This window comes from Dipodomys ordii, unplaced genomic scaffold, assembly GCF_000151885.1.
Source record: "Dipodomys ordii isolate 6190 unplaced genomic scaffold, Dord_2.0 Scaffold5, whole genome shotgun sequence".
Lineage (NCBI taxonomy): Eukaryota > Metazoa > Chordata > Mammalia > Rodentia > Heteromyidae > Dipodomys > Dipodomys ordii.
Window position 1 is genome coordinate 23014589 of NW_012267221.1, and position 23049 is coordinate 23037637.

General features: G+C 43.6%; 1 protein-coding gene across 3 annotated transcripts in view; it reads left to right on the forward strand.

Moving 5' to 3' along the window:
* Rapgef4 (Rap guanine nucleotide exchange factor (GEF) 4) overlaps positions 1-23049 on the forward strand; it is a 270298-nt gene that overhangs the window by 226068 nt on the left and 21181 nt on the right. For all 3 annotated transcript variants that reach the window (XM_013030059.1, XM_013030041.1, XM_013030050.1), the window contains 9 exons: positions 4483-4633; positions 8098-8186; positions 8886-8916; positions 9618-9696; positions 10681-10827; positions 11908-12005; positions 17891-18016; positions 18439-18617; positions 21558-21648. In XM_013030059.1, the coding sequence (XP_012885513.1) occupies positions 4483-4633; positions 8098-8186; positions 8886-8916; positions 9618-9696; positions 10681-10827; positions 11908-12005; positions 17891-18016; positions 18439-18617; positions 21558-21648 (991 nt within the window). The remainder of the gene's footprint in view (positions 1-4482; positions 4634-8097; positions 8187-8885; positions 8917-9617; positions 9697-10680; positions 10828-11907; positions 12006-17890; positions 18017-18438; positions 18618-21557; positions 21649-23049) is intronic.

Sequence of the window (23049 nt, forward strand, 5' to 3'; positions counted from 1 at the left end):
AAGAAAATTTAACTACAAGAAAAAAGACTGGAGTGTGCTCCAGTGGTAGAGCTCTTGCCTGATAAACATGAAGCCCTGAGTTCAAGCCTTACGATAGCCCACAATAACACTAATGAAAACATTCAATAGAGAATTCAAGAAGAAAAAAAAATGTTGCCTGCGGAAAGGCCTTGAGATTTGGCTATAAAAATAATCTTAACCCCCCCTCAGTTCAGTAAATAAATATTCATGAGGAGAAAGGGGAAACTGTGTGAAATAAAGTAGTACCTTTCCCAGAGCAGGGAAAAATTCTCAGAGCCCGCGCTCATGACTCATGCCTATAATCTTAGCTACTCAGGAGGCTGAGATCTGAAGATCATGGTTTGAAGCCAGCCCAGGCAGGAAAGTCTGTGAGACTCTTACCTCCAATTAAACACCAAAAAAGCCAGCAGTGGAGCTGTGGCTTCAGTGGTAGAACACTAGCTTTGAGCAAAAGAGCATCTAAGCCCTGAGTTCAAGCTCCAAAGCACCAACAAATAAAATAAATCCTCAGCATTTATGATAAAGGGGAGGTGTCCCCTCTCCACCTCTCTGGCTATGAGCAGTGCTGTCTCCTGGGAGGCCAGAAGGTTGCTCCTGGATGATGGGGACCTGCACACGTGCTTAGGTCTTCTTTGTGCTCAGCAGCTCTAGAAGGCACAGAGGAAGAGGAGGGGTGGGAAGACAGGAAGGAGAGAGAGGGGACAGAGGGGAGAGGGGAGGAAGGGAAGAGGACAAGAAAAGAGAAAAAATGTCCTTTTTCCCATTAGGTATTTTGCCTCCCAAATGTGGCTCTTCTTAATACTTTTAACACTGAGGCATTATTGGCACTGAGGTCAAGGTCAGCATGGAAGTGGAAAGAGCCCTGTCTGTATTGAGAAACCTGCTGTTTACTTGCAGAATAGTTTGGACCCATTTCCCTTCAGCCTCATTCTTCATCCATGAATATATTCTCTTCAGGTCTTTGTGTGTGTGTGTGTGTGTGTGTGTGTGTGTGTGTGTGTGTGTGTGTGTTCATGCTATATGTTATGATCACATAAGGGTATTGTATAAACTGGCACACTGTAGCATATTCAAAATATTGTCTTAATCTGTCCAACTATGTACTCTATTTCTCATTGTAGACAAAACTAGATTTCCACATCAGGAAAGAGGACAAGAAAAAAATCTTTGTCCTGACACACAGAGACATAGCAAATTCAGTGCTCTTATCCTGTCACCCCCTGGATTACTCATAGCTATACCTCTGCTACTGCTGTTCCAACATAGGAACGTTTACATTGCTTCCTTGTGTGCAATGAAACTCACATCTGTTGAATGCCAGCCTGGTATTTCAAACCACCACATTAGCTTTGTACAACCAGAAAAGACTCAATATTCAACAGAACATAGGCCCATTGCATCGCTGTGTCTTCCTCAAAGTTATCTCTTTATTAATTGGTGAATCTATTTGAATTATTTCTTTACCCATGACTTATAAAACACTTGGGTTATTTATTTGAATAGTACATTCACTTAATTGAAAATGCATTTGCTTCATAAAAACCACATGTCCTATTTTACAGCTACTTATCTAAATGTAGGCTAAGGGCTCCCAATATACCAACTCAATAAGTACTTCATTTCCTTTGTGTGGTATGGCCATCTGCAGGTGACTCAAGTTCATGTTGCATGTGTCATGAACTATGGTTAAGATCCTAGTTTCTGTAGTTAGTCAGGGCACCATTCTTTTAAAGTTGATGATGACAGATCAAAATTTGTGTTTGTATGTTTTCCATAGTATGGATCATTATTCCCAGGCATTCTCTCTGAGCTGTAGAAAAGCCGAGAGAGGGAAGATGCCTAGACTGAGAGGGGGTCAAAGGTGGGGATCATGGTGTGCCCCAGTGGCATTTCAGTGGCTGGTTAAGAGAGTGAGCTTGGCCTAACAGGGACTTTATCACATTATCTACTTAGATTTCAGAATGTTTGTTAACACTTACTAAGGCTAGTGTTCCCCCCCCCAACCACACCCATGCCCCATCTATCTTACTCAATTCTTCCCTGTTGGCTCCTATGGCTCAGACATAGCAATAACAAAAAAGATAGCACTTGCCAAAGCCTGATGTAAGTCAGGTTTTCACATGCTTTAATCTATTTTCTGTTGCTGTACTAGCATGTCGGAGACTGGGTAATCTATACAGAATATAAAAGTTTATTTTGTCATAGTTCTGGAGGCAGGAAATCTGAGATCAGGTGGCTACACCTCTGCCTTCTGGTGAGGATTCCTATCATTCCACATGTAGCAGAAAGCAGAAGGGCATGTGAGCATGTGCAAAGTTCACAGGCAGTAGACAAAGGAGCCACCTTTATAGAACATCCCACTCTTGTGAGAACCCTACATTCCCAAGAGAATGAACTCCGTCCCTTAAGGAAGACATTCGTGCTCGACTCTGCTGTGCTAAGGAATGAGGCCTAAACATAAACTTTAATGAGAACAAACCCTACTCACACCATCACCCTCACAAGCACAGGCTACACAAAACAACCCGAAAGGCAGCATATTTTTATTACATTATCCGTGGGTGATGGTCTACCTTGCTTGAGTGTTATTAAAGTGGCAGCTGAAAGGGAAGCTGGAAATGACTTCATTCCACTTCTCATTCCTTAGGTGAGTCAGTGAAGGTCTGAAGCGACTTAGTAAGTGACTCACCCAAGTTGTATTGCTAGGTGATGGTGCAAAAGACTAATTTTTGAGAAAGAAAATCCATGTTAGACATGCAGACAAGCAAGAGACCAAAGGGTTAATCAGAGCAGAAATAATTCTCACATCAAGTGATCTTTCTTCCTTTTTTTATTGTAAGCTCAGAATTGTAGCAATACAGGTTGAGCAATTTTCTTTTTTTATGAATCTCCTGCTCAATTTATGAAAGCCATTTTGCAACACATTTACATGCAGTAAACCTTTGCTTTAAGGTTGTGTCATTTACCTTGATCATGATTATTTACGGTGCTTTTAGAAAGGCCCTGTGCTGGGCTTGCACAGCACTGCCAAGGCAGCTTTCTATGGTGCCTTTTAAGTAAGTTGTGGTTATAAGCTAAGACATGGCTTGTCTTGCAGCTAGCTAGCTGTGAGGCTCGGGAGGGTTGCATAATGGGAACAAAAGTAGCTGGATTCAGGAGTTGAAACCAACTCTACTTTCTTGCTGTGTAATCTTGATCTTTTCCGGTCTTTTCATGTCAGTTGGACCACTTGTAGAAAGGAAATAGCATTTCTATCACAAGACTATGGAGCAGAGCTTAACCAACCAAGGGATCTTGTGTGTGAATCACAGTGTAAGATTCAAATCCTAAGTTGTTTCATGAGCTAATTGTCTATAATAAGAACTATGATAAATTGCTGAAAAAGGAATGGCAGGGTTAACCTAACAAGCTTCTTGAGCGTCTACTCTACTCCATGCCAGAGTGCAACCAGAGCAGGCTTTTTACTCTAGAAACATAGTCACTCACTTAAATATTTGTTCTACTCGTAAGTAATCAAAATTTCTAGGTAAGTTATTATGCTAAGTATAAGACCAACGTTACACCATCCTAATGCTCAAGTAGATTATAATTCAGATAGTCAGCTGGGGGCCAGGGGCTCACGCCTGTAACTCTAGCTACGCAAGAGGCTGACATCTAAGGACCAGAGTTTGAAGCTAGTCTGGCTAGATAAATCCATGACACTGTCAGAACTGGACTGCTCAAGTGATAGAGTGATAGCCTTGAGTGAAAAAGCCAAGTGAGAGCACAAAGTTCTAAGTGTAAACCTAAGGACTAGCACACGTGCATCCACATATGCACACAAACACACACGTACACACACAAAGATGGCCAGCCACTAATGCATGAATTGCCCATGAAATAGGTTGTAGTCCTAGATAAGAGAAGATTCTATGGAGGGAAGAGTGTCTAAGGCTCAGAGGATTGATTGGGCTGGAACCTTTCTCTTTCCAACATGGGGTGAGTTTCTCCGCTACCAGCCTTCCTTGCCCACAGTACATTTTGTACCAATGTGGTCTTAGCAGGACAAGATGCCTACTTAGAAGGATTTAACCAAAATTTATATGGTGAAGGGGATTATAGAGATGTGGCAGAATTATGGGGCCCAATACAAGGTGATAAGGCCCCCCCCAAGCAAGTTGCCAGCAAGTGACATCACCCCCTCCCCACCCCCAAGGTGGTGATACACTGGTAGATATCTCGAGAATCCTTGTCAGCATGGATGTCCATATCAGCCTGAGTTACTAAGGGTCCTCACGCTTTTGGCACTGATGCTGGATTTATGTGGGATTTTCTTGGAGGCCCAAGGCAGGAATTTCTTCCACATAAACCGGGGACCTTCACTTTCTGCCTTTGCAAGGAGAGAGATGAGTATGCAGTGGTTCAGCAGCGTGCAGTGACTCAGTATACAGTGACACAAGGTCTTCCTTGACTCCTTGGCACTTACCACGCACAGCCTTCTCAAGGTACTGAACAGGAGAAAATGGATTATGCCCTCAACAATAAGAGACGAGTCATCCGCCTGGTTTTGCAGTGGGCCGCCACATACGGAGACCTCCTACAAGAGGACGACGTGGCCATGGCTTTCCTGGAGGTGTGTGGGGTTGTCCCTTTGTCCCACAATACAGGGGTGCATGACAACTTCCCTAGACAAAGTGGAATTGCCAGTTCTAGACTTTAGGAACACATCCATTCATCAGAAGGGTGTTGTAGAAAGGAAAAACATTGCTGGGCGCTGGTGGCTCATGCCTGCCATCCCAGCTACATAAGAGGCTGAGGTTGGGAGGATCAAGGTTGCAAGGCAGTCTCGGGCAGAAAAGTTCAGGAGACTCCATCCAGCAGAAGAAGCAGGGAGTGGTAGTACCTAGCTGTCATATCGGTGATAACAAGAAGCCTAAAATAGGTGGGTCGTAGTTCAGGCATGAGCCTGGGCAGGAAAGATGGTTCTTTCTCAAAAAATGACTAGGCTAAAGTCATGATTCAGTGGTAGAGAATCTGCCTAGCAAGCAAAAGGCCCTAAGTTCAAACCTCAGTACTTCCAAAGAAACAAAACCACCGTCCATATCCTGCCATTGTAATTCAATAAGTGTTTGAATGCATTTGTGTGTTCTATTCGTTATGCTTTATTCAGTTGTAGTAAAGTTAGTACCCATCATTTTGCAGTCTGCTCTTTCTACTTTATTTAAATAATTTTCTATCTCACTCATCTTAGTGATACAAATTTCTTTTTTTTTTTTTTTGGTCCGGTCGTGGGGCCTGAACTCTGGGCCTGGGCGCTGTCCCTCAGCTCTTCAGCTCAAGGCTAGCGCTCTACCACTTGAGCCACAGTGCCACTTCCGGCTTTTTTCTTATGTGGTGCTGAGGAATCGAACCCAGGGCCTCAGGCATGCAAGGCAAGCGCTCTACCACTGAGCCACCTTCCCAGCCCAGTGATACAAATTTCTAATGACTATCCTATGCCACAGAGAGGTTTACTTGTGCCCATATTGTTGAATGTTTGTATCATTTTATCTTTTCACCTTCCTAGAATTATTGTGCAGTGAACATTGCTGTGCAATTAGGACAATCTTGTCCCTTGGTGGTATCTCTAGAAGGATTACTAGATCAAGCTAGAGGTGGTTTTGAATGAAGGGAAAGAGATCATCTTTTGGAGGAATTATTAGGACAGGAAGCTGGAGGCCATAGATCATTGTGAAGACACATTGTATACATAGCAAGCATTCCTTCTAGCTCAGCTGCCCATTTCCTCCCTATGGCTGTGTCCTGTCATTTTTAATCCTGGATTGCAGATTCCCCCAACTGGCCATATATGTGAGGGGGGACGGTCCCCAAGACCCCCAGTGGAGGCCTGAACTGTAATAGTACTCAACCAACATGGACGTACCTGTGATAAAGCCCAGTTTATAAATGAAGGACAGTACAAAATGAGCGACAACAATAATAAAGAATCATAACAATATATTGGGCTAAGATTTCTAAATGTATAAATTATTTCATTCTAGACTTTTCCATTCAATATTTCCAGACTATGGTTGGTGGTGTGTAATGCAAGAGCACAATTAAGGAAGACAGATCTCCTCCCTCTGTCCTGTACAACCCAATTTTTTTTTTGGTTAAGCAGAAGGCAGTGTAGCTTCTGTTTCAGGGTGGTTGTTTTTTTTTAAACTTATTTTGACAGTACTCAGTTTGAACTCAGAGTCTAAAGTTTGCTAGGCTGGTGTGATACCACTGAGCCATACCTCCAGCTCTATTTTTCACTGTTGTGTTTCTTTAGTATAGGGTCTCATTTCCCATTTGGGCACGTAGCTGAGTCATGATCCCTTCATCTCTGGGATTGCAGGTGTGTTATCCATCTTCCCTCCATGGAAATAGAGTCTCATGGACTTTTTTTTTTTTTGGCTTGGGATGACTTGGTACCTTAGTCAGGTATAGGTTGAGAAGGATCTTGTGAACTTTTCTGCTCAGGCTGGCCTGGAACCCTGATCCTCCTCAGCCTCCCAAGTAGTTAGGCTCATGGGTGTGAGCCACTAGTACCAGGCTTGTGTTTCAGACTCTTACAGTCTGTGCGCTCTAAGATGAAGTCTCCTAAAGAAACATGCTCATATTTCTTTCATGTCATTTCAAGTGGGGGGGAGAAGGACTGTGGAACTCCTCCAGAGTGTGGAGTAACATACCCTAAAAACGTAAGGGATGAGGTGACTTGGGGGTCATGTGTTGAGTGAGCTTTGAACACAAGGCCATTTTATGAGGGGTGAAGCCAGCACTGCTGTGATGTTTGTGGTCTGCTATGGAGGCCGCTGCTTCTGAGTGATGTGGGACACAACTGCTTCTGCTGCTGCTGGGTGTTCAGCGAAGAGCCCTAGGCCAGGGGCCCCAACTCAGCAAAGTGTTGAAGGCCATACCTCCATTGTACCACAATGCTGGTAAATATTAAACAAACAACAAATACTAAAATAACAGTTAAAATGAGTATTAAAATGTTACTATAGCCAGGCATCTTTGACTTACATTTATAATCCTAGGTCCTCAGGAGAATGAGTTTTGAGGATGCAGGTTCAAAGCTAGCCCAGGCAGGAAAGTTCATGAGACTTCTATCACCATGTAACCACCAAAACAGCCAGAAGTGGAGCTGTGGAGCCAGTGGTAGAATGCTAGCTTTAAGCAATGAAGCTTATGGACAATGCTCAGGCTCTGAGTTCAAGCCCAAGAACTGGCACAAAATATTTTTTCCACTAGAAAACTGAGGTCAATGAAACATCCTATTGTTTTGACACCAGTGGCCCATTTCTGCCTCCCCAACTAGAGGAGATAGAAATAGGGTTGATCTCAGTTCCAGAAAAACCTGAGCATAAAGGGCATGAGATCTTCCCATCTCAACAGAAAAAGATGGGCATGCTGGTACACAGCTATAGTCTAAAGAGGAGAATCATGATCCAGACAAAGCCTGAGTTCAAACCCCAGTATTGCCAAAGAGTGTTTTTAAAGTGTAGAATTTAAAATGACCTGTTTCAAAGCACTCACTACATTGCCTTTCAGATAAATATCACCCAAATAATTTGTTTGTAGTTTAAAAATAGGAAAACATATCTAATATAAATTTACCATTTAGCCAATTTGTGTGTATGTGTGCACATACTCACATGCAAGTGTTGGGACTTGAACTCAGGGCCTGAGCATTGTCCCTGAGCTTTTTTGCTCAAGACTAGTATACTACCACTTATGCCACAGCTCCACTTCCAGCTTTTTGATGGTTACTTGGAGATAAAAGTCTCTCATGTTTTTCTGCCTAAGCTAGTTTCGAACCTGGATCCTCAAATCCTAGCCTCCTGAGTAGCTAGGATTATAGGCATGAGCCACCAGCTCCTGGCCCACTGAGCCATTTTTAAGTATATAATTCAGTGACATTCATTTTATTGCAGTGTTGTACCATCAACACCTTTGAATCATGGTCTGGTGCTTCTTATGCAAATGAGATAGAATCGTGCCTCTGTTGCTCTCTACAGAAGTGTACAAGCTTCGTAGTTCTTATTAAAAGCCTATGATCTTTGCCAATTACAGGAATTTTATGTGTCTGTATCAGACGATGCCCGGATGATTGCTGTCCTCAAGGAGCAACTGCCAGAGTTGGAGAAGATTGTGAAGCAAATGTAAGGAAGGGCTTGGCTTTGGGTGTGCTCTCACAAGGAATGTCTGCCTTGCCATCAAAAGAGCTTCCTAAAGGTCTTCCAACAAGAATGATTAGAGCTAGCCTTTCAATGACTGGCCACACAGGGTTCTGATTGCCAGATGCACAGAAAGATCTAGAACCATGGTTAGCTGTCTTCCGTCCTGAAAAGCTGCCGAGAGAAAGCCTGGCATGAGGAAGAGACAGACCCTCCTTTGGGGAGCCAGGTGCATAAAGTTGTGTCCCTTTGGTTCAGAGCAAGGAGCTCAGCTATAATACAGTCAATGCCATTTCAAGGAACTTTCTCCTTGACTTTCTCCTGTCAGAGCTGTAGATGGAAAATAGTTGTGTCCTCTCCATGCAAATTGAGGATTTTTCCTCACTGTCGCTTGAGCTGTTATTAAATAGTCTAGTGAGCACACTAGGTTGGACTTAAAACAACTAGGAAACCTGGCTTTTCACATGTGTTCTGCCTGGGATCTACCCACCTGTGACAGAAGCTGTTGTCTTTGTTGCCTTTTTGTGCTTGATCTCTTCATGTTAACATGAGGATACGTCCATTGCTTCCCAAAGGGATTCTGTGGTTTCATCTTCTAATGTAAGATTAAAGTTATATACAAATAGAACACTCTAAAATGACAGTGGTTATGGTATTAAATAATGTGCTTCTCTATTCTCGTAGCTCAGAAGATGCAAAGGCTCCACAAAAGAAGGTAAGACATCACCTGGAGTTCCTGACTGTCTGTGCCTTGTAGAATTATAATTCCTGGCTGGGAATGTGTCTTAATGGTCGAGCGCTTGCCTAGCATGCATGAAGCCCTGGGTTCAATTCCTCAGTACCACATAAGCAGAAAAAACCAGAACTGGCACTGTGGCTCAAATGGCAGAGCTTTAGCCTTGAGTAAAAGAAGCTGAGGAACAGAGTCCAGGCCCTGAGTTCAAGCCTCAGGACTGGGGAAAAAAATAAAAAGAATTCCTATAAAAGTGGTACTTTGTGTGTGTGTGTGTGTGTGTGTGTGTGTGTGTATGTGTGTATGTACACACGCACGTGTGTGCATGCCAGTACTAAGGCATGAACTCAGGGCCTAGGCACTGTCCCTTGATTTTTCACTAAAGGCTAAAGGCTGGTACTCTACCACTGAAGCCATTCTTCCAGCTTTACTATTTAACTGGAGATAAGAGTCTCATGGACTTTTCTGCCTAAGCTGGCTTTGAACCTCTATCCTCAGATCTTAGTTTCCTAAGTAGCTAGGATTGCAGGCATGGGCCACTGGCACCCAGCAAAAAGTGATACCTTTTTTTATAGGGAAAAATCTATTTCTTGGCTCTGACTGCTTCTGAGATGCATCTTGTCTGAGTTGCTGGCAGGTGCTGGTCAGCTCCCATTCCATCACTGTGATTATTTTTCTTACAGCACAGAGTTCTTTTGCAACAGTTCAACACAGGGGATGAGAGGTCCCAGAAGCGCCAGCCAATCCGTGGCTCTGATGAGGGTGAGAATTCTCTTCTAACTCATACCAAACCCTTTATCTGCTGCATCTTTATATCCTCCAAGTCTTGTGTCCCAAGCTGTTTAGCCACACTTCCTGATGCTCTTCCTCCCACACCCCCCCCCGACTGACACTCTCCTTTAAGGAAATATGGATTCTCACAGGGCCTGGCTCTAGGTCCTCACCTCTGGGAAGAGCCAGAGGGAAGGCATCCGAAAGAAGGTGAGACACCAGGGCCAGCTTCAGAGCAGCCCTCCTGCCCAGTGAGAGCACTGTGGCCCTAAACACACACAGCTTCCCCCAGCAGCCCTCCTGTGGGTGAAGATGCTGACATTTGCTGTTTGCATGCCTAAGTGTTCTGTAATCGTAAATGTTCATAAGAACAACAGAGTTGTCATTTCAAACCACAAATGAATCTTGTCATCTAAGAATACCTCAACACCTAAGAATCACAGTAGCTGGGATTGACTTCAGGATCTGTGGGTTCAGAGGTGAGCTTGGGGTTACCATGTTCCAGTCTGCTGAGCTAAGTATAGCTAAGCATGGCAGCCTCAACGTAACAAGATGAGCAAATGGGAGGGAAAGGCCGGAGCGGCAAGCTCGCAGAGGTGTCAGTGTGTCGTAACCTGGTAATCAGCTTACAGTGTGGCACTTTGTGGATGATCAAAAGAAAGACAAGAAAAAGACAAATCTAGACTACCAGCCAAACATACTTCTCATTTTTCCCCATGTCCTATTTGTGGCCTTCTCACAAATAACTGTGGGCTTTTTATTTTTAATGGAGAGTGGCGGCCGTGTGTGTCCTTATTCTTAAACCAATGCCAAGGAAAGCAGGGCTAGAAGTGGACAGGTATAGATGCATGCAAATAAATGCAACAGTAGGAGATCATACAAGTGTGAGAAAATGTTTTAATTAATTTTGCATGGCTTCTGATTTTCTGAGAACTTTGAGACCATTTTCCCTCATGATGAACTGTCTCTGTGAAGTTTTGTTTAAGGTCTACTGCATGGACCACACCTATACCACCATTCGAGTGCCTGTGTCCGCCTCAGTAAAAGAAGTCATCAGTGCTGTTGCTGATAAGCTGGGCTCCGGGGAAAGTCTGATCATCGTCAAGATGAGCTCCGGAGGAGGTAGCAGACTTCATTAGTATCTGGACCTTTGGAAAAAATGGGACATCCAAGCAGGAAGCACTGAGAGAGTTAGCGTAGCCATTCCAGGCCAACCAGATGGATGACATGGCAGCACGGGAGAGATAAAATCAACCAAGAAGCTCAGTTCCCCAGCGATGATTGGATAGCCATTTGATAAGTTCTTCCTTTTTGTCCTATCTAAGTAATCCAAATGACTTCATTGATGTACAGTTTTTAAATGCATATTTCAAGAAAGGAAATTACTTTGTATGTGTTGGTACTGGAGCTTGAGCTCAGGGCCTCACACACTGTCTTGGCATTTTTGTTCAAGACTGGTGCTCTACCCCTTGTGCCACACCTCTGCTTCCAGCTTTTTGCTGGTTCATTGGAGATAAAAGTCTCACTGACTATTCTAGCTGGGCTAGCTTCAAACTCCTTAGAACTCAGCCTCCTGAATAGGTCGGATTACAGGTGTAAACCACCAGCACCTGGTTTTTGGAATGTTTTTCTTTCTTTCTGTATTATTCTTTTAAGTCTTCTCTGTGTCTGACATTATATATAAATATATAATATTTATTAAGTGAGCTAATTTTTTTCAATGTAGACGGTGGCTTAATCTGGTTATTGTTGTTATACTCCAAATTAGGGAATGGATGAAAAATAATACATTTTACAACAACAATCCTGCAGTGTCTTTGAACCCCTCCCTCCTATGTTTTATAAAAGTGACTTTTTTTATATCTAGAGTACTGTGTAGTTAGACCATCTAGCAACTTATCTAAATCTCCAGTGCAGTTCTTATATATAATTATAGCTGTGTACAGAACTGGGTGAATGAACTCTTGGATGTTCCCCTCCTTGTTGTGTGGTCATTTCTGATAGCATCTTGAGGGTTGTGTGGCTGTGCAAAAGCTGTGTCCTTTTGATTCAGTGGGTCCCTTCAGTCCTGTATTTTCTGCAGTTGCTCTGCTCTGCATGTTCCGGTAATTCACCGAGCTGGTAATTTGTTGGTGTGATTAGGGCCGTGCAGCCAATCTCAAATGTATTTAATAGGCAATCTCACGCTTTTTATGTTCACAGAAAAGGTGCTGCTCAAACCTAATGATGTCTCGGTATTTACAACGCTCACCATTAATGGACGCCTGTTTGCTTGCCCGAGAGAGCAATTCGATTCATTGGTAGGTGGGTGTGGATGGCCTCCTCAGAGTGCCGTCTGCAATCAGGAAAACTAGTCTGCAGCTTCATTTCACACTCACTTTGAACCTGGTTGCTAAAACATCTTGAATACTACTTGGCTTATTCTACACTCCTGACTATGAGCAAAGCCTTAGGTGTTCACTAGAGATGCTCTGAGTTTAGATTTCTCTCTTGTGGAAATCAGCCAGTTAGCACCACTACTGGCTGAATTACAAGTCAGTTGTAATTACAGCTCACTATAACGTGTCCCCAGCTCAGATATTACTAGGAAAATCTTGGGTTCTTAGGCAAGGATGGAAATAATCTTAGTCTTCCAAGCAAGGCATTACTACCTAGGAGACTCCTTAGGGTGCTGTTGTGCTCATTGTCCCTCATTTAGGAAATGCCAGAGACCCGAACCCTTCCCCAACCATCCACCTTCCAGCCCCACATAGCTTCCCATGAACACAGGACACACTTGTGTCTTCCTATTTATCCTATAAAAATTAAGCATGGAAGTGAGTAGGTATTAAAAGATCTTAGAAGGCTGACAGGATCAGCTTAGAGAGTAGAGAAAGAAGATGCCCCCAGGCTCTGGACACACAAGGCCTTTCTTTCTAAGGAAAAGCAGAAACCAGAAGGATGAAGGATAAACTGCACCAAATTTGGGGAACAAAAGTTTATCAGTGAGCATGAGACTGGGTGATACATGAATAGGTTCAAGTTTAATCAAATCAGGCTCATGAGGTAACTCAAGTCTCTCGGGTGGGATGTAGTCCAGTAGCAAAGCGTGGGCCTAAGCACCTGCATGGTCTTGATTTGATCCCTGGGACCATGACAGTCAAGGATTGTCTTCTTTGGACTTGAGTTTGGTTTCTCTCAGCAGGATCTTGGTCTCTGATTGAGAGAGACTCACTTTTACCATCTTTTTTTTTAAATGTTTTCTGGAAACAGGCTATGTAGCCCAGACTAGCCTTGAACTTGAAGCCTTCCTGCCTCAGCCTTCCAAGGGCTGGGATTACAGGCATGTACTACAAAGGCCCAATTTAGAACACTACCTTGAATTGATATTGTGAGGAGAACTTGCAGATATGACATCTGTTCCCTTACTTCTCCCTCAGCCCTGGTCCTCATCCTTCCTCTGCCCCCAGCAGCATAAGCTCAAATTTGCCTCCCTGTCCCTTTCACATATTCTTTAATCATCTACATTTATTACTTTCTAAATAAATACTTTCCAACGTGGCGGGGTTGAATGTCATAAATGAGTTGTGCCTACCCTGTTCTGGAAAGAAATTCCTTAAAAAGCCACTGTCATTGAAGCTACATGCAAGGTGCCATGTGATGTGTTTACTGCACAGTGCACAGGGGCCTCTCTTGCCAGCTGGTTGTTGGCCATGGCGTTGAACGATGTGGCGGATGACAAGGCATGTGGACAGTCTCCAGCTCCCTGGGGGCAGATAGTAACTTTTAAGCTTCTGTTTATTTGCATGCCACCATTCCAAGGCCTTGCTTATCTTCCATGTTGAAAGTAATTTACTATTTCATAACAAGTTACCCTGGACGTGGAGCTCTTCCCTGTTGGGGACCTGCTCTTTGCTGAACACCGGGGGGTCCCACCTCACCTGCTGCACATCTGGAGCCTTGGAGCCACTTCTCCTGCTTGCTGAAGGGTTCTGGAGAACAGTCCTTCTAGGAAGAGCTCTCCAGATCTATCAACACCTTCTTACCACGTGACTGCTCTGTGCAGGGCTGGGCTGGCTTCTGTGGCCACGGGGACCAGTGCCCCAGGCCTCTGTCCTCATGACAACTTCTGTCAAGGAACTCAGAGTCACCCAAGTGGCCTGGAACAGAAAAAGCTGAATATTCAATGGTGTTAGGTTAAGGGCTTGGATTCTGAGCTTTTTGACATTTTATTTAATGTTAGGACAAAGCAAATTACAGGCAAATCCCATTGAACTATAATTTGGCTCTGCTTTTATCCATTCACTGGTTCCTTAGACCTGTATTTAGTACCAAACACATTGTTGTAGGCTTGGAATTGGTTCTGGCTCCAGGTCCATCAGCTACTTGTCCATCCACTAACATTTACAATGTTAGAGTGCTTTTCTTCCCTGTTCTGACCATTGGGATGGTTTCAATGACAAATCCAACATGTACCTTGAACAGCTCACTGTATCACTAGGGACATCAGTGTGTGAGGATCTCATGTGACAGAGCTAGCCACGGGGTGGGGGGGGGAGGTAGAGGACAGTGGGGGCTACAATGACAAGAGGATGTAGGATGAATCTCACTGACTGTCAACATTTGCTCACTTTGGTACCAATTCTATGGCTTGAACTCAGGGCCTTATACTCTTGCTTGGTTTTTTTACTCAAGGCTGTCACTCTACCACTGGAGTCACAGTCGACTTTCAGCATTTTGCTGGTTATTGGAAATGAAAATCTTACAGACATTTTTCTTCCTGGACTGCCATTGAACCTTGATTCTCAGATCTCAGCCATCTTGAGTAGCTAGGATTACAGGGGTGAATGGGAGGCTTCCAGGGGTGAATGGGAGGAGAACTCTGCTGGTCTTCCAGTCACTGCTTTCCAGCTTCAGGAAAGAAGTCATCTCTCAGAAAGGTCAGGGAGAGAATACACAATACACAGGGTCCCCCCCTTCTCTCTCTTTCTCTCTCCCTCTTTCTCTGTGTCTCTCTGTGTTTCTCTGTCTCTCTGTCTGTATCTGGGCAGACACATGTGCAGTGCAGAGGATACCTGAAGTCTGCTGTTCCTCATCTGCAGGAAATTTCCGTGGCAACCTCTTACAAAAAATGGTTCAAGGAGATACTTCCTATGGAACCAAGAGTCAACATGTGAACCCCCATGTCAGAGAGAGAAGCGCATTTGCTGAACATGCAAGGCGGGGTTAGCTGCCTTTGACAAGGAGCAGAGAGGCCCAGAGAGATCCTCAGGGCTTCTTGTTACTGTCATCTCTGAATAGAGGGATGACGAGCCAGCATCCATGACCAAAAAAACCTTCTATCTTTCTTTCCTTTTTTTTTTTGGTCCAAGACTGGGACTATACCTCAGTACCTGATGCTTTCACTCATTGGCTAGTGCTGTACCACCTGGGCCTTGCTTTCAACCCCCTTTTTGTTTTCTTCTCTTTCCTTTTGTTATTCATTTGTGTCTGGAAGGAGGGGTACTGGGCTTGAACATATGGCCCCGTGCTCTGTCACTTGAGCCACAGCGTTTTAGCAGCTAATAGGGGATAAATGTCTTACAGATTCTCCTGCTTCACTAGATCTGGACAGCAGTCCTCAGATCTCAGCCTCCTGAGTAGCTAGGATTACAGGAATGAGCCCCAGATACCTGGCCCATCTTAGTGGAAGAGAAGCCATAAAGCCTCAAAGAAAATCACCTAGAAGCCAGGTAGACCGAATGTCTCCAGTGTGCAGGAGAGTGAGAGTGTTGTGCAACTGCCCAGAAGAGCACATGGGCCATATTCACACCTATAGGGGAGAAGGGAGCCAGGGCAGAGGAAGGTTCACCTCAGAAGTGGTCCTAAAACCTAGAATTCAAAGGCTTCTCTCGCTGTCAGACCTGAGACCTGGTTGAAATCACTCTCCTTTGCTTCCGTCAATCACTTGTACATCAGCCTCTGGCTGGTTGTTAAGTTGTAGGGCTTTGCCATCAGTGCTTTTCTTCCCTGCTCTCAGTCTGTTGCATGGAGTGAGTCAGGGACAACAGTATTTAGCATCAAAGTCTGGGAGTTGTGCTTCCCACACCGTCCTGTGCATTTGTGTTGCTGAAGCACTGTTGGGAAGTGAAATCGTTTGGGACAGGGGCCCTCCCCTGTGCCAGGCACCGTATTTGTATGCTACACTGAAATTCTCCTATCTAATCCTCTTAGAACCAGCCTAGGGGTTCATGACCCTCATTTACCCACTTGGCTATTAAGACCCCAATTCACTAGCACTGGAGCCACAGTCAGGAGATTAAGGGATCAAGCCAAGTGTGTGGCGGTACAGTGGAGTTCTGTGTAGTCTGCTGCTCTCTAAGCTGTCACTAACCTGCTCTATTATCTGGCCTATTACAAAACCCAAACTCCTAATCGCAAAGACTTTCTAAAAGCTGTTCCTTTGGTTCCCCCCTGCTTTCTGTTCCTGCCAAGCAAGTCTCTTGACAGCCTCTCCATCTTTAAGAACTTCTTACCGTCCAGCTACCTATGATGAGCCATCTCCAATGCTCAGGGAAGCACTGACCTACCTAAGTTTTTCTGCTATTTTTTTTTTTATTGTCCTAGTACTGGGGCTTGAACTTAGGGCCTTGTGTTCTCCCTTAGGCTTTTTTCCTCAAAGCTGGTGCTCTACTACTTGAACCACACTTCCACTTCTGGCTGGTTAACTGGAGATAAGAGTCTCTTAGATTTATCTGCCTGTCTTCAAAGCACAGTCCTCAGATCTCAGCCTCCTTAGTTGTTAGGATTCTAGGCATGAGCCACCAGCACCCAGATGATCTACTACTTATTTTTAAACACCAAGAACCTCTTCAGGCCACACATTCATTCCCAGTACCTCCATTCATGCTCCCTCAACTGTTCATCTCTGCACCTCAGAGCCATGGGTACACACACACACACACACACACACACACACACACACATTAATGCTTAACTTTAAAAAGGCAAGAACCACTTACATTCTGACCATGGAATTCTTTAAAGTTCAGAATTGCAGGAGACACTGACAGCATGGTAATGATGGTGATGAGATGGAGCCTGTATAATATCACCACTTGTGATAGGAACTTACTTTTGGTTTTTGTAGTAATGGGAATTGAGCCCAGGACCTTGCCTATGCTAAGACAAGCATTCTACCTCTGTGCTATATCTCTAGCCCTCTGACATGAACATTGAATATCCAGATATAGTTGACATCATACTGGAAAATATTCTTTTTCACTTTTGTTATTTTGTAATATGTGTACGGACTGTTTCAGTTATGGAGATTTTTAATGTGTTAAATGTACACTTCTTTTGTACATAGATCTTTCATCTCATGCAAACATTTTAGACCATTTCCCATAATACAGAAACAAGATAAGGAAGTCAGATGAAAACTCTTGCCTGAGAGTCTTTCCAAAAATAACAGCTAGATTTTCTAATGTCTTCCACCAAGCCTCAAGGTCATGTGAATATCATTCTTATGGTGTTGTCCTGTCTCACACCCAGTTGATGTGTTTAGAAGATGGCACTATAGCAGCTTAACCACCCTTACCAGCATTAGCAAGGAACACTGTGGCTAGATATACAGAGCTGCCATGCCTACCTTGCTTTGCAACCACTTCAACACTGATGCAAACACTGATGCTTGATCTCAGGGTCTTGTGCTCTCACTTGACTTCTTTTCTCTTGGGCTGGTACTCTACCACTTGAGCCACACCTCTCCTTTTGTATTATTGCTGGTTCATGGGAGATAAGAGTTTCACTCACTTGTCTGCCTGAGCTGGCAAGGAACTGTGATCCTCAGGTAATCCTAGGATTACAGACATAAACCACATTGGTACCCACGTGATCCTTCCTTCTCTGCCAGGGGAAAGGGAGAAAGTTCTCAGGGATCTCCAGGCCCAGGCATAAGAGAATCTCCACATTTTACCTTACATGGAATCTTACTTTCCATATCCTGCATTTTTCAGTCAGTGGGATTGACTCCAATGCTGCCGATGTCTCAAATGGTGGTAGTCAAGCAAGTGACACTGAATGCAAAAGCATCTTTGTCTTCTGAGTGAAATTCTGAATGTATCTCCAGAACCTTTTCTTACCAGAAACTCCTGAAAGCACATAGCACCAAGTCCTCATCTTTGTTGAGGTCCTGATCTGTTTTTTTTTCATTTATCATCTACAGACTCCTTTGCCGGAACAGGAAGGCCCAACCACTGGAACAGTGGGAACTTTTGAACTGATGAGCTCCAAGGACTTGGCATACCAGATGACAATCTATGACTGGGAGCTCTTCAACTGCGTGCATGAGGTAGGCGGACATGTGTGGGTGGCCTGGTGTATAGAGGTTTTGAATGAAGTTTACTGGCCTGGCTCAGGTCTAAGGATTTCATATGGGTGGCCATATGGAAGCCAAATGACAGTGGGTGTTTGCATACCAAGTTTATAAATAAAGCCTGTTACAAATTCTTGGAGTGTTCAAGAAAACTTCATAAAGCCGTGTTGTGCTATATATGCATACTAAGCCAACGACACCTAATTTATATTTGTATATTTCACATAGCTCATGGAAAGCCCTTCACATCCAGAGATACCTGGGTTAGTGAGTGAATTCACATCTGCAGAACAATCTTTAAAAAAATCCAAAAAAAAAAAAATACAGAAAAAAATCAGGCTGGCATTTTGATTTAAAAAGCAAACAAATAAGTGAAATTGTTTCCTTTTCTGTTCTAGCTGGAGCTAATCTACCACACATTTGGAAGGCACAATTTTAAAAAGACCACAGCAAACTTGGACTTATTCCTGAGGAGATTTAATGAAATTCAGTTTTGGGTTGTCACTGAGATCTGCCTTTGTTCTCAGCTCAGCAAGCGTGTGCAGCTCTTAAAAAAATTTATTAAGATAGCAGCCCAGTAAGTATCTTCAGCTTGGGAAGAGAAAATAGCTTCAGAATTGTATTTTAATTTTATTTTCTTAGACACCAACCTCATAAAGAAAAGCAGGGCATAGGAGTTTCTTATGTACAAAGACCAGTCTCAGGAGATTACAAGTAACTGAATTATTGTAAAAGATCAACTTTCTCTAAGCTTTTGTGAATACATGCATCAATATATAAAGTAACATATTATATCGCCAATACTAGAGTCCACTCCCTGACCTCTGTTGGCTCTGAACTCAGAAATTTTGTTGCCTTTGATTTAGAAAGTTCTCTGATAGAAACTTGTGCTTGAGGCTTTTAAAACGCAGGTCTGGCATGACACATTCTCACCAGTAGAGGGCAGTAGAACATGCTTCTACAGAAGCACATCCAACTCAGCCAGAACAAAATCAGAAAAATGCATGAAGGCGAGCTAACCTGGTACAAGAAAAATCATCTCCATAAACATCAGAGAAAGCAAACATCTTATAAATATTCTATTTAACTGCACTTTGTGGGAAACAATTTATTTACTGCAGGGGCCAGTTAGATTTCTCCCTGACATGAATTTAATCTCCTGCTATTTAGATATGCCTGACAACCTCCTGTTTACTTCCATGTTTTTGGTATCACCACAGTGCTAAAAATAAAAGGCTAAATGTGGCCTGTGGCTGTGAGACTCCTTCCCTTCCTGAATGCGGGGAGCTCCAGCACAGGAAGATTGGGAGAACAAGTGACCCCGGCCAGGCAATTTTCTTGAGCCAAACAGTTGAGATCTCATGCCGAGACTGATTTCTAGCACTAAACAAAGGAGTGAAGGCTGCTTGGGGTTTTACAAACATCACTTTACCAAAATGCCTTGAGCCATTTTGCCAAAACTGTGAAGGTTCCATGGGATATTCGATCCTTCTGATTCAGATTTGACTCTCTCATCTTGGGGAAAAACTGGCTATTCAAGAAAGATTTAGTAGTGTTGCATGGAAATTTCTGGTTCTGAATAGAGTGTCTCTCTTTCTCTTTCTCTCTCTCCCTCCCTTCCGCCCCCCTCCCCCTCCCCACTCCCCTCATTGCAAGGAACAGCTGGCTTCCCGTGTTTGGAGTGAGTGGATTATGGAAACTATGACAGGATGTGCTTTCCTGTTAGAAGGAGCACATTTTCTCTTCACCTTAGCCTGATGGTACTAAATGCAGCAAAGATGGGAAAGGTGACCTGTACACAAGCAGCAGGGGTGGTCGGAAAACTTTATATAATCTTGTTAGGAAGTGTCATGGATGAGCCTCTCAAAAATACCCAGGAATGCTTGGGGTTTGGGGTTTCTTTGTTCTTTGTTTTTGTCTCTGTGTCACATGTCTCCTTGTGATCATTATCAAGCTCAGGTTGCTAGCCCACAATGGACCTGTTCTCATAGTCAAATTGGAGAAGGTTCTGGGCTTTCTTAACTCCAAGGTACACAGGATGACATAGAAACAGAATGGTCCCAGTGTCTATGCAACTTGATGCCTTTGGGAACTGTATCATATTCTGCTTAAGCTTTTTTCCCTGTCCAGAGCTTTATGAAGCTGACGGGCAGGATGCGGACAGCTAATTCTCTTGTTTTCATGCAAGGAAACTGAGGCATATAGAATAGCATTGATCAGCTCTTCATTTATTCTTTTAAGACCACACAGGCAAGACAAAGGCAAACATATGTACATGCTGTCACTCACTGCTTTCATACCTGGTACCTCCTCATAGATTTCAGGCTTTGTCCTGCGATCCACTGCCCTGGCACTAGGCAAGCCTTTCTTGCTTCTTCATACCAGGAGTGAGCATGGTAGCTTCTCTGGAGTGTCTTATCATGTTCACCCAGATGATTGAAGAATTACATATCACTACTTCTGCCAGAAGAACATGAGCAGCAAATGCAAATACTTTCCTAGCCCTTTTTTCCCCTGTCTGTTGTGGGGCTTGAACTCAGGGTCTAGTTTGAGCCACAGCACTACTTCTAGTTTTCTGGTGGTTTATTGGAGATAAGAGTCTCATGGACTTTTCTGCCCAGTTTGGCCCCAAACCATGACCCTCAGCTCTCAGCCTCCTGAGCAGCCAGGATTATAGGTGTGAGCCACCAGTTCCCAACTTTCCTAACCTTTTACAAACTTTGATTTCAGGCGGGTGAAAGAGTTGTCCTTATTGCCAAAAGAGTTTTTTCCTTTTACAGGGACCTAGTCTGATGAAGTTGGGGGTTCTTTAATTTTTTTTAACTAAACAACTTGGCTAAACACTGCCATTATTCTAATAAGAATTTCTAAGCCTTTTTCATTCCCAAATACATAATCATAAAAGCTCATAGTAGCAGAGGTACAGAGTCTGACATCAGTTAAAACACATAAGAAATCAGGTTCTTTTAGCTTTGTTTCTTTGGATGTTTTTCGCCCTCAACTTTGAACTGCTGAAGATTGCATGCCTAGCTCACAGGAACTCTCTTTGTCCACAAATTAGAAGCATTTGCATGGCAGGTAGAAGCCGGGTGGCTGTAGCATTGGGATTTTAGTTCCCTCTCCAGCTGCCAGGACAGGGGCCATCTCCAGGTATGAAAGTCTCCAAGGTCATGACCTTTCACCCTTCCCATCCCAAGGGCTGCTTTCCTTCAGGCCCACCTTGGATTGTACCAAATTTGGATTGTAATAACAGCTCCAGGGAAGGTGTCTTTAAATTACTTCTCAAAACCCAGACCCCAGTGGTGAAAAGTATCTGCTTTCTGCAATGACAGTGACAAATCAAACAGCAGAACCTAGTCACCCAAGTGGAGCCTACACAGTGCCTTACACCCACCCTGGCCTGTTCATAGAAAGGAATCCGGACAATACTAATGACTATCAGAAAATAGAACTCTGATTTCTTTTTTATCACTCAAAAGTGGCATTTTTACTCAAACGCGTGCCTCTTGTGTTCCAGTTGTAAAGAGTACAAGAATCTGAATTCCTTTTTTGCCATCATCATGGGACTAAGTAACGTGGCTGTGAGCCGCCTGGCACTAACGTGGGAGGTAAGCTGCAGCTGAGATCCAGCTGTGACTGGAGCCTTCAGAAGAAAACCCTAGGCTCACCAGTGAGCTTTTATTTAGAAATAGCACTTACACTGCTACAACAATGGAAGAGTGGAACACATGGAGGGAGGTGACCTTTCTCCTTTGACCAGTTGCCACCTGAGCAAGTGAAAACTGAAAAAGATATCATCCTTTTGTGTATGGGAGAAGGGACCTGGGGATGGGGGGGTTCTGTTTTTCCATCTACACACTGTAAATAATAATAACTTGATTATTAGGTATATGTAAATTGATTGGATGACTGCAAAAGGAGTTTTGTGCATAGATTCAATGATCTCAGAAATGTCTGCTTGTTCAGCTATGTTCATGCTTGGAATCCTAGCTACTTAGGAGGCTCAGATCTGAGGTCCATAGTTCAAAGCCAGCCCAGACAGAAAAGGCTGTGAGACTCTTATCTCCAATTAACTATCAAGAAGCCAGAAGTGGAGGTGTGGTGTAATAGGTAGAGCACCAGACTTGAGTAGAAAAAGCCAAATCACAATGCAAGGCTCTGAGTTCATGCTCCACTATCATCATGCATGTGTGTGCATGGATGTGCGCACATGGACAAACACACAAAGGAAAAAAGGAACAGTAGTTATTCCTCCCTCCCACCTAGGTCCTAGAACTTAAACTCTGAGACTGGGTACTGTCCCTGAGCACATTTTGCTCTCGGCAAGCACTCTGTCACTTGAGCCACAGCTCCACTTTTGGCTTTTTCTGTGATTAATTGAAATAAGAATCTCATGGACTTTCCTGCCCAGACTGGCTTTGAACCACAGTCCTCAGATCTCAGCCTCCTGAGTAGCTAAGATTACAGATGTGAGCCCACCAGGGCCCCGCTGCTTCTTGCTTTTGCACTAAGCCATAGCTGATTGAAATAAGATAGAAGATTCGATTTATTTTACCCAATTAGACATTTTACACCTGGGAAAAATAGCTATCCATAGGACAACTGTTTAGAGCAGCTGAGTACAAAGTGTCCCTAAATCACCTGGCAGTCTCCTCTCTATGTAGAGGAACAGCCTTGGCTTATCATTTTTTGGGGGGGAGGGGGCAAAAGTTATGGAGTTGTGTTATGAATTTTAGCACCAAAATAGGATGAGTGGTTTAATGATGCTTCAAATGTCTTCACTTTTTATTTGCTTAGTAATTAGAATGGACTTGACCCCTTTCATGTGGCATATAGCTGAAGAAATACTAATCTTGAATAGAACATCCACACAAAAATAGACTCTTACTAAAAATAAAAGGCATGTGTGAGGGGATACACACATACAAAAGAGCAAGGATGTTTCATAGCGACTGTGTTTGCAGTGAGCTACTTCAAGGCAGCTGTTTGCATCTCTTTATGTTTCTCTT